Genomic DNA, 12923 nt, shown 5'->3' with positions numbered 1-12923 from the left:
GTCTCCTGGAACTAAAGGGACACTAAAGTCACACCATGTTTTCTCATAGCAGAGTCACTAGATTACAGTTTTATTGCAGACAGAGTTTTATTGCAGACAGAACACACACTAACCACTGAAGTTTCTTTGTACTACGTATCTTAATCTTATCCAGGGGCACTCTAAGCAACATACATCCATCCAGTCTCACAATTCGCAACATCCCAAATCATACACAAGAAAACTGCGTTAAAAAAATTGTCGGGGAGTGTTATAGGCTACAGTTATGTAATGAGTGCAAACGGTGCTTACAGTTTCATCACCATTGTCACACACTGCAGCACACTTTCAATAAAGCGTGCTAAATATGAGCTCAAGCCATGTTTAATATGTGTGTTAAGCCAGTGGCTGAATATACCGCGTTTACTCACGTAATCCTTGCATTATTTCTGCAGAAAAATCAGTGTGAAGTTATGGGGTGCAATAATTATGCGGGTAAAAAGATTTGCACGGTAAAAACGGGCTTAAATAAGATTTGAATAGGTATTATACGTAACCAAGACATTTCCAAGCAGGACTTACTTTCGTAATAAAAGTACAGGGTCGACGCAGGCCTGAAGCTCAAAACTTTATTCGCTGCGGCCAGCCGCTGCCCGAATTCACCCCCCCACATTTGGTAGTGGGGGACCCAAGTAAGAACAGTCCTAGTCTGAGCCAGTGTTGCTAACATTGCTGGTCGTTGCCTCATCATCACCTTTGGATTCTACGTCGGCTTCAGAGGCCTCATCTCCATCCCACACCAAGTGGTCTTCAGTCGCATCCAGGGCATTCAATATGCCGGTCTTCTTGAAGCTCTTGACGCCGACACGTGCGGCAATCCCCACGCTTCCAATATCCAGCTGCACAGTATCTCCCCCAATGGTTTCCTTATCTTGCTGGCCAGCGCCAGAGCATGCTCGCAATCCAAGAATATCTTTGAATGGCTCGTTCATTTGTTCAAAGACATGTTCAAAGGCTGGAGCATGGAAGTTAAGCCACCTGGAATGACAGCCAGCTCGGTGCGCAGCTCCTTTAACTTTGCGCGTCTTGTTGGTCGCCTTCAGTTCCTCATGCTGCTGTCTCCAGAAGCGCACGCTGAACTCAATGACATCGAAGGGCCGGCTTGCGGCCCTTATGCGGTTCTATAGTGCGTTCGATAGCTTTCAGCTTTAAAGCAGCTGTATAACTGGTGTACCGCCCCATGGCGAAGCAGCACCGAAACCAGCACAGAAAAAAGCGATGAAAAACTTTTCGAAATGACGTAAAGTGAGCTCTCAACTGCTGCTCCTCCAATGAAGGGACGACCGGACGCTGCATGCACGAATGCCGCTAGAGTGCGCACGTGAAACCGGCCCAAAAACAGTGCGAGCAGCATTTGAGAGATGGCGCTAGGCTTCAATGCGCCTGGCACGTCTGGATACACTACGCTCTACGTCAAACAGGGTGGCAGCAAGTGTGTGCATCATGCATGTTTCACAAGCAGACGACTTTCGCCGTTGCCATTGTTGGGGTGCGAGAAAACAAAAAATTGAAGTTTTGGCAGCTCACATTAGGGGTGCGAGGATTACACGAGTAAATACGGTACTGATGGTGATGGGTGGCCATTCTTCGCAATGGACTGACGCTATCGAAAAGCTGGCAGTGCCTCTCCCAACTTACCATCAGCGCCTAAGGAGACAGACTCGCTGTCGTGATGGGACTTGCGGTCTTTCTGGACCTGCACCCGAGGAAACCATCAAGGCATCAGATGCACGCTCGGCACACCTGAAGTCAACTGCAAGGCACACTGAACACGTACCTCCGTGTTTTTGCCAGACAGTATACTGCCTGCAATGCAATGCTTGCCCCTCACTTGTTCCACACCTTAAAGGGGCCACGAGGATGAAATACAAAATTGTTTAGCTTGAAAGAACTTGCCTCTGGTAACTCACGGAACTCCATCCCAGCAATGAAAGTCATTTCTTTAACACTTTCGTGACCGTGCCTATTCCTAATGATAGTATGTTATCGAGGAATACAAATTCATATTTTGGCCCTCTCCAAGCGCTTCTGGACAGCTAACGCCATCCAAAACGTAAAACAGAAAGTATTTCACCAGTTTCGCTTTTGACTTTCTTTTCTCCGCCGTGGGGGGATTTTCAGAGCTCCTTCAAAGCCGGGTGCGCGTAGTTTTGGTTGCGGAATCGATGCCGCTTGCCGATGCTCCATGGGAATGGCAAATTTTGACGGATTCCGATGAATCTGAGCTGTAATCTCTGGATGATGGTACTAGCAGCACAAACACGTCAGGCGACTTCGATTCGTAAGATGTCAGGACGGACTGCAAAAGTGCGTCAAACCGCCCTGGAATGTCAGCAGGTATCCGCCGGCAAGTTTCACTTTCTTCTCAGGCCGTTCTATCTCTGCCACACGTTGATGTTAACATATCCAGACTGTTCTAAAGGTAACAGCTCTTATCTGCAGGGTGTCGGCTCCGTTCGGGTGGGACCACTTGGCGCCGGCTGCACAGTGGACCCAACCTTTCTTTCACTGCGTCGAGTAACTGCTTCGTGTGGTTGCATGATAGGCACTAGTGCTTATATTTTTGTATTTTTCATACTTACAGAGCTCATAATTGCAGTATTATTCTAAAAGTGCCTTGTATTCAAATTGTATATTTTAATTTTTTGTATGTTTACTCTGTGCAAAGTAGCATTGATGTTTTCATCTTTTTCTTTCCTTTTTGTTACTTTTTTTCTTGAATATAATTTTTGATAAAAGCCATAATAAATCCGGTTTAAAATTAGTACTACTGGAAAGCCCTATCCCTCCTCTATCGTTTCATAGCTTAAACTTTAGCATCAATCATTTTCTGTGGCAGGAAAAAATTATTTCTTGGACTACCCAAAAACAACCGCTTTTTCCACAGTCACAAAAGTGTTAATCGAAAAAAAAAAAAAAAAAAAAAAAAAACTCAAGTAATAGTGAAAACCCTTCATATTTCAAGCTGCAGTGACTTAATGTAGGCAGGAGTGGCGTAATATGGCCCAGCACTGAAAACATAGCAATGAGTGTGTTGACTACACATTAGCATTCAAGTATCAAGACAACACAGAACTAGAGGCCCCATTAACAGTCGCCTGGACATGTTTCTTGGCCCTGGCATTGGTACGCAGCCGCCAATTTCAAACAAGATCCCGTGACATTATCAAGAAATCACTGAAAAGTGATTCGGGAGTTGCCACTACTTCATCTGTGGACTTTAATTTCTCGGTCATTCGTATGAAATTTGCGATAAAATTGATGTCACTGTTAACAGCACAAAACAGCGCTTTTAATAAGGGGGCACGTGGTCTTACAACCAAGAATGTTTATATTTACAGCAATGGTAACAAAAATTGGAGGACATGTGTAGTTTTTCATTCTGATTGTAGATATAAAATTTGTTTTTGTGTAATGTGACTACATTAAAATTTATTTGGATTTTTTGACAGCTTTTGTAAAAAAACTGCTGGAGTGATGCAGCTGAACAAGGTACCAGTGAATTGTGCACAAATCAAGGAGTGCAATAAGGCTAACCGTATCCTTCTATCTGGTCTGTAGCAGAAGTTAGAACTGTTTGAAGTTTGGGCTTGGAAGGTGGGAACCAGAAAACCGGTTTTGCCTTCCAGGCCCAAATTTCAGACGGCCGTAACTTCTGCTACAGACCAGATAGAAGGATACTGTTAGCCTTATTGCACTCCTTGATTTGTGCACAATTCACTGGTACCTTGTTCAGCTGCATCACTCCAGCAGTTTTTTTACAAAAGCTGCCAAAAAATCCAAATAAATTTGAATGCAGTCATTTACACAAAAACAAATTTTATATCTAGAATCAGAATGAAAAACTACATATGTACGTCTTCCAATTTTTATCCCCATAACTATAAACGTTTTTGGTTGTAAGACCAGGTTTAAGGCCCTTAATGAACCAAACTCATGGCTCCGTCAGTGTAAGACAGCATAACAGCCGTACTCTGCCCACTCAGTCCCCCTTTCTCCTCAAAACTCACACTGCTGTAGATGACCGAGATGGCAGCCAGCAGGTTCTCCAACTTGCGCAAGGGAGAGTAGGCCCGCTGGAGCTTGCACAAGAAGTGCTGCACCAGCTCCAAAGTTACTCCTCGGGGTGGCTCCAGGTCGCTCTGGGGGCACGATTGGGGTAGCGCTCAGAAAGCACACATTTACACTGGGAAGCACGGCAATGGGACAAAACATGCACGTACATGGTAATGTGGTCACTGCCACACGCAGAATACGAATGCTTGACGAAAACTACTGCATTCAGTCACGTAATGATCGTACTCATATAAGCATCGCACCTCTAATTTTTCTAATCAAAAAGTCGCATCACGATCACACACTGACCTTGCCACCATAAGTAAAGTACCACTTGCTTTGGGACCATTAGAACGCAGTCAGCAATATAGCAGTGTGGACTCGTGACGAGGCAGTGTGCGATGACAGTTTGGATTCAGAGTATGAGTGAGCTCGTGTATAATGTGCATAATGAACACATACATTTATTACAAAGGTAAGTCTTGTTCAAAACTGAATTCCCGCTTACAGTGCCAACCTCACAAATTCCAATACGCAACGTATCTATATTCTCTTTTGTGTACCCCAAAATGCTCCGCCAGAATTCTACCCCATGCAACGATCCCACCCCCAACTTTGCATAAATTTTCCCAGCAAAAAAAAAAAAAAAAAAAAAAAAAAAGAGGTGCGATCATTAGGTGCGATCATTATGTGAGTAAATACAGTACGATCTGAGCTAGACTGCGTACAACAGCCTAGGCCCCAATGAAGTGCAGCACAAGACACGAGCATATGTATTACATCTGCTTTCTTTAACTACTTTTTAGCATATTTCATGTGCCAAATAACCTCCTACTTTAAAAGTATAAATCCTAATGAAATATTTTGTTAATAATTTGTCTCAAATTCACCTTCAAGTCGCCCATGAAAGTAAGTGGTCAACATAATATTTTTCAGAACTGCTCAAGCAACCTGCCAATTTCAAAGTTTATTTGGAGTACTGTTTTTTTTTTTTTTCTCTAAATGAAGACAGAATTGATTGATTGATTGTGGGGTATAACCCGCCAACGCTACACAGGCGATGAGGCGTGCCGTAGCGGAGGGCTCTGGATTAGTTTTGACCACCTGGGGATCTTTAACCCGTGCCGAAATCTCGAACACACGGCCGTTTTAGCTCACACACCTCCATCAGAATAGCCGCCGCCGTGGCTGGGAATCAAGCCCACTTCCATGTGCGAGTGAAGAAAGACACTTTCTGAGGTTGACAAATGGAAATGGTCATGACAGGCCAGAAAACCATTGGCCCAGCTTTGTTTCCCTGTACTGGCGACCTTCACGATAGTATTACCTTGATGCCAAGCTCCTGGGGTGTCTTTGTCCGGGCAAACTTGATGTTGTCAGACAGAAGCTTCAGCGAACCAGACCTGGAAGACACGCAGGGGTGATTGGGAGGCAGCCTTGGTAGTAGGCCAGGCATCAGGCATGCTACAAAAATTCCTGCAAGACCCACTCAAACAACAACATTGAATTTGGTGTTTGATGCACTAAATTAACACCCAGGCAAGGCACAGTGAAGAACTACGAATTATTCCGAGGCCACGAAAACTATATTACTTCTAACGTAATGCAAAGAGCTGTTCTTGTTTCACACCACCACAGTGGAAACAATCATCATACACAAATGGCACTTTAAGGAGATCCCGAGAAAGCTTTTTCACACGAGCGCCAATTCTGACGACACACGTCTAAACGACTGAAAGGTGATTACAAAGGCAAGAGAGAGACCAAATTTACAGAAAACCCCAGTAGAAAGCATTCCAGGCACAAAGCCTCATAAGACACGTTGCACTGGCTAGTTGGGTACTCCCTCATGCTATTTCGTGCACTATTGAACCTGTTTTGTGAGAATAATCTGAAAACTCGGCCAGCTTAAGTCTAGCAGTCGTTTTCTTTCAATATTTTTTTTCCCTCTACAATTTACTTATTTGGCATAAACAAGAAAATGCGAATTTCAAGTTTGTATCAGGAATTGTGAAATATCTGATTTGATTCGAAATTATTCAAACAAATACAGCCTAACAATGCGCCTCGTTGGGCTGCTTGGTAGAGCATATTTGAGGAGCGAACAGTGCAACCGAAGACGACAAACAGGAGGGACACGCACGGACAGAGTGTTACTGTCCCCTCTAGCGCTATAGTGCTGTGTCCATGTGCGTCCTTCATGTTCAATATTAGGGGGTGCAGAAAAATTGCCCGAAAAAGCATTTTTTAGGTGTCACTTTTCTTTAAAATTTTTGTTTTTCATCTGAAAATTTCATACTTGGAACAGTATCAGTTACTTATAAATGCCTAGAGGCCCGATTTGAACATAAAAACAACAAGTTTTCCATAATTTCCCACTTTTTTGCCTTGACTAGTAGCGCAGTGATAGGAAATTCTCGAGAGCCACATCCCAGCATGCAGCGCAGCTAGGAAGATCATTTCTTTTGCGCTGTGAAGCTGTGATCATATCTTTTGCGCTGTGAAGCTGTGAAAACCATCCAATAAGAGAAGCAGATTTTGCATTTCGCGTTTGAGTAGTATTCATGATGATTACGGGACAGTATCCATGACGATTACATGAAAGCGGGAACCTTTAATACTATTTTCATATTGAATCGATGGTCCCGCTTTATCAACCGTAAATAACTACAAATCCTCGGTATTCAGTGGCGTGGAATGCATGCAGGCAACCAAGCGTGCGCCGCCATATCTGTGGCCAAGCGTCTGTTGCTAGGCGGCGTTGTGCGCACGGCCTGCAGATCAGGCACCCCTTTTCTCCTCCATGCAACCGCGTTAGTGCGCCGTCCCTCGTTCGTTACGTCGGGCTCCGCGGGATGGCAGCACTTGTCCGTGTTAAGGACGACTGTGCAACACATGATTGTGTTTCACGTTACGAACTCTTCGCCGAACACAAAGTATTGCGTCGAGTTCACTGTGAGTGCGATTAATAACATCTCTGTTGGCGCCACAGTTTAGAATCGGATTGGAACGGAGCAGATGACGCACGCCGGTGTCTTTTTTGTCTTCGGCGTGCGGCCGCAGTGGCCCAGGCTGCGCCGTGTCCGTGGCGCATCGGCCATGTCTGTGGCCGTTTCCAGTGTTGCCAAGCGAAGAAATTGACCGCTAAACTTTTCAACGAATACCGTCTATACTTAGGAGTAATAATTTCCTCAGATTTGCGATAAAACGATCATGTCATGTAAAAAAAAAAGAAAGCCATGCCCACCTTTGGGTATCTCAGAAGGACATTGAAAACGTCTACAAAAGAAATCAAACTACTAGCTTACAAAACCTATGTCTGACCAATATTAGAGTATGCCTCAGTGGTCTGGGATCCTCACACACAGGTCAATATTGCAAAATTAGAAAGCATACAACGAAAAGCCATCCGATTTGTCTACAACAGTTACAGTTGGCGCATATCCCCCAGTGTGCTTTTAGTAAACGCGCAGTTAGATACTTTACAGTCGAGACGGTATTATGACAGGCAAAAACTTCTGTACCTAGTTTTCTATGACAAAACAGGCATAAATAAAAATACGTACATGGAACCAGTGGTTGGCCGTTCTCCACGCTCACAACACTCTAAAAAACTAGAAGACTTCTCTTGCAGAACGGATGCCTTTAAAATTCTTTTTTTTTCCCGAGAATCCTTCGTGAGTGGAATGGGCTAAGAGCAGACATTGTGGAATCTGCGTCCTTTGAACCTTTTCCATCAGCATTAAAAAATAACTTTTGATTAACACCCTCCATTCGTTCTTTTCCTGGACTATCATGTCGTGTGTGCACGGCGCCGCAACGCCTACTGCTTGTCCTGGGCCGGTTGCTAAAATGCTGCTTCAAAAGCGAATTATGTGGTCAGTGTGTTATCTTGTCATTGAAGACATTGACGCATTTATTCTTGCTTATCTCTTGTGTTGTGCAGTCCTGTTGTGAAATTTTGCTTCTCCCCGGCTTGATTTTGTATGTGGTGCTGTATGGTTCGCTGGCAGTACCCCAGTGAACTGTTTTCATACACATGTTCATCTATCCTGTGTCATCTGTATACTGTATCGCTCACTCCTGCCAAGAACCTTGCTTCAAAGGTCGGCAGTATTACAGAAACAGAAATAAATAAATAGTAGTTGTTTAATTAGAGTGAATTTTAATTGGTTAGGAAGAGCACTTCAAACCTAGAAGTTAGAATTGATGTAAACTTGTATGTGATCGCAAAAAAAAAAAAAAAAAACTGTTTCCCACATTTCATTTTTCACAACTTCTGGTATCTATTCTTGCCTTGCTGGTAAATTTTTGTTTAACAGTTTTTTCCTTATTGTTCTCAAGAACAATCAAGCAAGATATTTAATTAACTCAGAATCTAAATGCCTTACATCAAAACTAACTGGATATGTGAAATCAGTGAAAATACTGAACAAGCCCGTAAAGTTTCATCAACACTGGTTGAAAAAAAAAAAAAAAGCGCCTAAGACTATACTCGGTTGCAACTCAAGAACGGCACCACCTCATGTAGTGTATCACTCCGCCAAAGCGCCGGACCCGTGACGTCAGTGCGCGCGCGTTTTGAAAGGGGTTTGCTATGAATGCGTGATATCGTCTGCCTTGTCTCACGCAGTATGTTTGTCGTCACTGAAGTCGTTTATAAGCATATTAAGTCCAAAAAATCACGGAAACGGCTCACACCATGTTCAAAATATTCCCAGTAACGCCCTACTTGCGCCGCCCGGAGAAACATCCGGCTACAGTGATAAGGCACAGCGGTAACAACTTCCGGTGCCGTTCTTAAGTTGTCACCGAGTATAGTGTGCCCCCTTAAGACGAAACCCACTGCTCAACTTCGAGCACAAAGTATGGACTCACTGCGTGTACTGCTTGACGAAGAGCTGGTAGAGGTATCGCCGCAGGGGCTTGATGACCAGCCGGTGAAGGGAGACCTCGATGATGGCGTCGATGTTCATGAACTCGTCCGGCTTCAGCTGTGAGAGAAGGAAAAGGATTGGGAGGAGAGGAGGTTACTCAATGCCAGTCCTATGCCAATAGACAGCGTATGCCGCCTGCTCTAAAACATCTCAGGACAACCAAAAGGCTAAGGTTAGAAAACAGAAAAAAACAACAAGCTTGCCTTGGACTGCTCCTCTTGGACCAGCTGCTCAAACTGCCCTTCCCCGTGCTTCAGCAGGTAGTTCTTCATGCCGCTCATGAACTGGCGGATCTGTATGCGTGCAGCATAGGAAGAAAGGGGGAAAGAAGATTGGCCGTGTGTCTGCTCCTTTCGTTCCAAATGTCGATGAAAGACAATAGTCGACTGGCACCCCAGCCAAGTAAAGGCCTCCCTTCTCTTTCCCGCTCCCCTCTCATGCTGTTCCTCTCCCGTCTCGTTCCTCCAAAGATACACGTTAGAGGTTTGCTCAAGCCAGTTTAAATTTACCGTGTTCCACTGCTCCAGGCCGGGTGCCTCGATGCCAGCGCTGCCGTGCGGCGGAGACGTGCGTGCATCGAGGCACCCGACTACAACGTTTACAGATCCACATTGCCCTGCTCCACGAGAGTTCCAAGCGGAACGCGGAACCTATCTAGTGGAACCTGTCGTTACTGTTGCTTTTTGATTTCTTAAAATGCTGTCAGGAGCTATAGTGGCGCGCGCAACTGCAGGCGGCGGTTTTCTGCAGTTGATGTCATATTTCATTTGCTATCGCAAAAAGCAAGCATCCGTAAATTTTTTAATAAAGGAACACTGTAAATACCACTCATGTATTGATTTGCTGCCTTATATTTGCATACCGTCCCGTTCTTGTTCAACAATGTTGACAAGTATGAACACTGACACCGGACGTAGACGTTTAGATTTGCCTGTGGGTATATAAGACTCTAGTGCGCAGCTTTCGTTTCGCTTTGGCCAGGTGGCTGAATCGAGTCACAGACAGACAGACAAACACCAAAATTTCTGTGTTTAACTAGCCCAAGAGCAAAGTGCGCACACAGCTGCTACTATGGCTGTCTGCTGGACACGGGCAAATGCAGACTCTTTACATGTTAGGGTCACACAGGACTCTTAGTAACTTTGTTTGCCAATCGTTTCGAGCTCTGGGGTCACAGGTTGCAGTGCAGGTCTGTGCAGTTGAAGCAACAAATAACAACCTCACTTTGAGCGAGCGCTTCCGTATTACGGAGGAAGCTGACGTAAACACAATGGTTTGCACTTGGCCAATAACACTGCGCATAATACGGACTCCAGTTTCAGCCAAAGTCAACCTGCCCCTGCTTTTATGCCACAAGCAAAGCCGAGCCAAGCCAAGACAAGAGGGACACCCACGTTGCGCATGACTACGGTGGGTGATGTCTCGCTGCTCTCTTGGGTGCACTGAATGAAGTTCTCGATTGTCATGGCAAACACTGTGTTCCGCTCTTGCACCAACCTGCAAGTGGGAGGGGAAGGATGCGAAGAGAATCAAATGAATTCAACTGGATGAATCAAATGTCCCCAATGAAATGAACTCCTTCTGTAGCAAACACACAAACTGGGACGCTGGGCCCAGAAACAGTTGTCAGCCATGAGCGACACTTCAAAATCACCGAGAAAAAAGTAAAGACAAAGGGGTGGGAACGGGCACATGTCATGCAAAGTACAGGTAGGAGGTTGGTGCAACAACACGGACTCTGAGGCACAGAATTAGGAGGGAGCTGGGACAAGCAGCGGGTAGGATGAGGAAACCGCAGAAATTGAGGTAACCGAAATGCTGATTGAGTCTGGAAACCGAAGAAAGTGCCATCGGTCATTGGGAGAAGCCTTAGCGAGGGGCAGTGGACGAACGAAAAATTCCTGATGATACCCTTGGCGATCCCTGATGACATCAAGTACGAAAGAGTAACAAAAGAGGTTTTGTTTTTCACAAAGCAGCCACAAAGGTCCCTTCCTGGGACTCTTGTCTGTATATTAAGATCGTTGTATTGCTTTTAAGAAATAAACTTTCACTCTAAAAAACGGGGGGTGGAGGGAGAGGGGGAGAATACAGTTGAGCAGAGCTTTCCAAATTTATACCAGTGTCTACCCGTACAGCTTACTGCTTGTGAACTAACATAATGAATCTAACAAGTATTGTCTCTTGCTTTGTTCATTAAGTGTAGCAGCATAAAAAAAAACATACGGCCAAGGGCACAAGTGTTTTAACAGATAACCGCAGTTTATTGAGAATCGTCGTCTTTCTAAAACAAGTAGTGTTTAAAACTAGCCGTAATCTGCAACAGACAAGATGAACATGACGAAAGTTCCCTTTTCCCCAGAGAAATATTTTAATTGCCCTATATAAAATAACGCGCAGTTATGTCCAGCCACGTTGACACGTAATAGTGAGGATTAAGTAACTCTCCAAATAACTGGCAGGCATGTTGCTGTCCAGATACGAGACCACTCACTGAACTTTTCAGACATACCCCTTATATCTAGACTGTGTACGTGAGTGGGAGTGCATGTCTGCGTGTGCGCATTCCCGTAAACAAATGCAAGTAACAAATGGCCCGTAAACAAATGGCCCACCTGTCATCAAAATTCACCTTTCGCACCATTGCCTTTGAAAGGGGAACTGGGCCTGAATTCTCCACTTGTAATTGATTGTGACCAATTAAACATTGGTTACAATGTTTTGTGGCCTTGCTGGCACAAAGCTGTAACAACAGCTTGACAAGGCCAGAGAGCCGTGACAATTGAGCAAGGAACAGCACATGATGACACTTTGAGCTCCTTGTAAAAGTTCTCAGAGCAACAAATCAGACTGTAGATAGGGAAGACGTGCTTGCCTGCTTTAAGGGGGCACATGGGTCTTTGATCAAAAACTTAAGACATATGTAGTATTTCATTCTGATTGTAGATTTGTTCTGATTTGTTTTTGTGTAAAATGACTACATTCTTATCTATTCAGATTTTTATGTTTAATTGTTTGACAGCTTTTGTAAAAAACCCTGCTTGCGTGGTGCATCTGAACAAGATTCTGTAGCAGAAGTTACAACCATTTGAAATTTGGGCTTGGAAGACAAAACTGATTTTCCTGGTTCCCACCTTCCGAGCTCAAACTACAAACAGTCATAAATTCTGCTACAGACCACATAGAATGATGATGTTAGTCTTATTGCACTCCTTGATTTGTGCACAGTTCACTGGTGCTTTGTTCAGATGCATTTCCACAACAATTTTTTTACACAAGCTGTCAAACAATCAAATATAAAAATCTAAATAAATATGAATGTAGTCGTTTTACATAAAAACAATGTTTATATCTACCATCAGAATGAAATACTGCATATGTCCCCCAATTTTCATCATCATAACTGTACAAATAAGTTTTTCTGGTTTAAGACCAGTAGGCTCCCTTAATTTATTTGAAGAAGTGTCTATAAGGGCTTAATTAAACCTAAATCTTACTTGAATATGTAGCTCCTCACATTGGAGCCCACGGTGGAGTCCTTTTTGTACAGGCCGCCCAGTTTCCTGGAGGCTAGAGGACAAAAAAGCGACAGAATGAGGGATCTAACAATAAAACTGCGGCCACAGAAACCTTTCTTTGTTTACGCGATCCCAAGTCACCGGACCCACCCAGGAGCATGTCGAGGTGTTCCTGGAAACCACTTGACCTCCTCCGCTCTAAGGCCAGGGTAGGGCACTCGGTAAGGAGCAGGTCTTCGCTGGCCATCGATGCCGTCTCCAAGGAGTCTGTGGACATCTTGGCGTCTTCCGGTTCCTGAGATTGGAAAGCACCAGTTTGAAACAAGGCTGGCTTTTCGAAGCTACACTTAACAGGTCATAGAATGCGATGTGT

General features: G+C 44.4%; 1 protein-coding gene across 4 annotated transcripts in view; it reads right to left on the bottom strand.

Annotated features, from left to right (window-relative positions):
* LOC144149225 (protein sprint-like) overlaps positions 1–12923 on the bottom strand; it is a 60110-nt gene that overhangs the window by 25959 nt on the left and 21228 nt on the right. For all 4 annotated transcript variants that reach the window (XM_077680765.1, XM_077680767.1, XM_077680764.1 and 1 more), the window contains exons 8-15: positions 12701–12845; positions 12530–12602; positions 10427–10529; positions 9236–9325; positions 8974–9089; positions 5423–5498; positions 4050–4181; positions 1678–1735 (exon numbers count right to left, since the gene is read on the bottom strand). In XM_077680765.1, coding sequence (XP_077536891.1) covers positions 1678–1735; positions 4050–4181; positions 5423–5498; positions 8974–9089; positions 9236–9325; positions 10427–10529; positions 12530–12602; positions 12701–12845 — 793 coding nt within the window. The remainder of the gene's footprint in view (positions 1–1677; positions 1736–4049; positions 4182–5422; positions 5499–8973; positions 9090–9235; positions 9326–10426; positions 10530–12529; positions 12603–12700; positions 12846–12923) is intronic.

The sequence above is a fragment of the Haemaphysalis longicornis genome, unplaced genomic scaffold (assembly GCF_048455015.1).
Source record: "Haemaphysalis longicornis isolate Haplotype H1 unplaced genomic scaffold, Haemaphysalis longicornis Haplotype H1 scaffold_8, whole genome shotgun sequence".
NCBI lineage: Eukaryota > Metazoa > Arthropoda > Arachnida > Ixodida > Ixodidae > Haemaphysalis > Haemaphysalis longicornis.
Note: the sequence above shows the minus strand (reverse complement) of the source record. Positions and strands in the feature narration are given on the sequence as shown.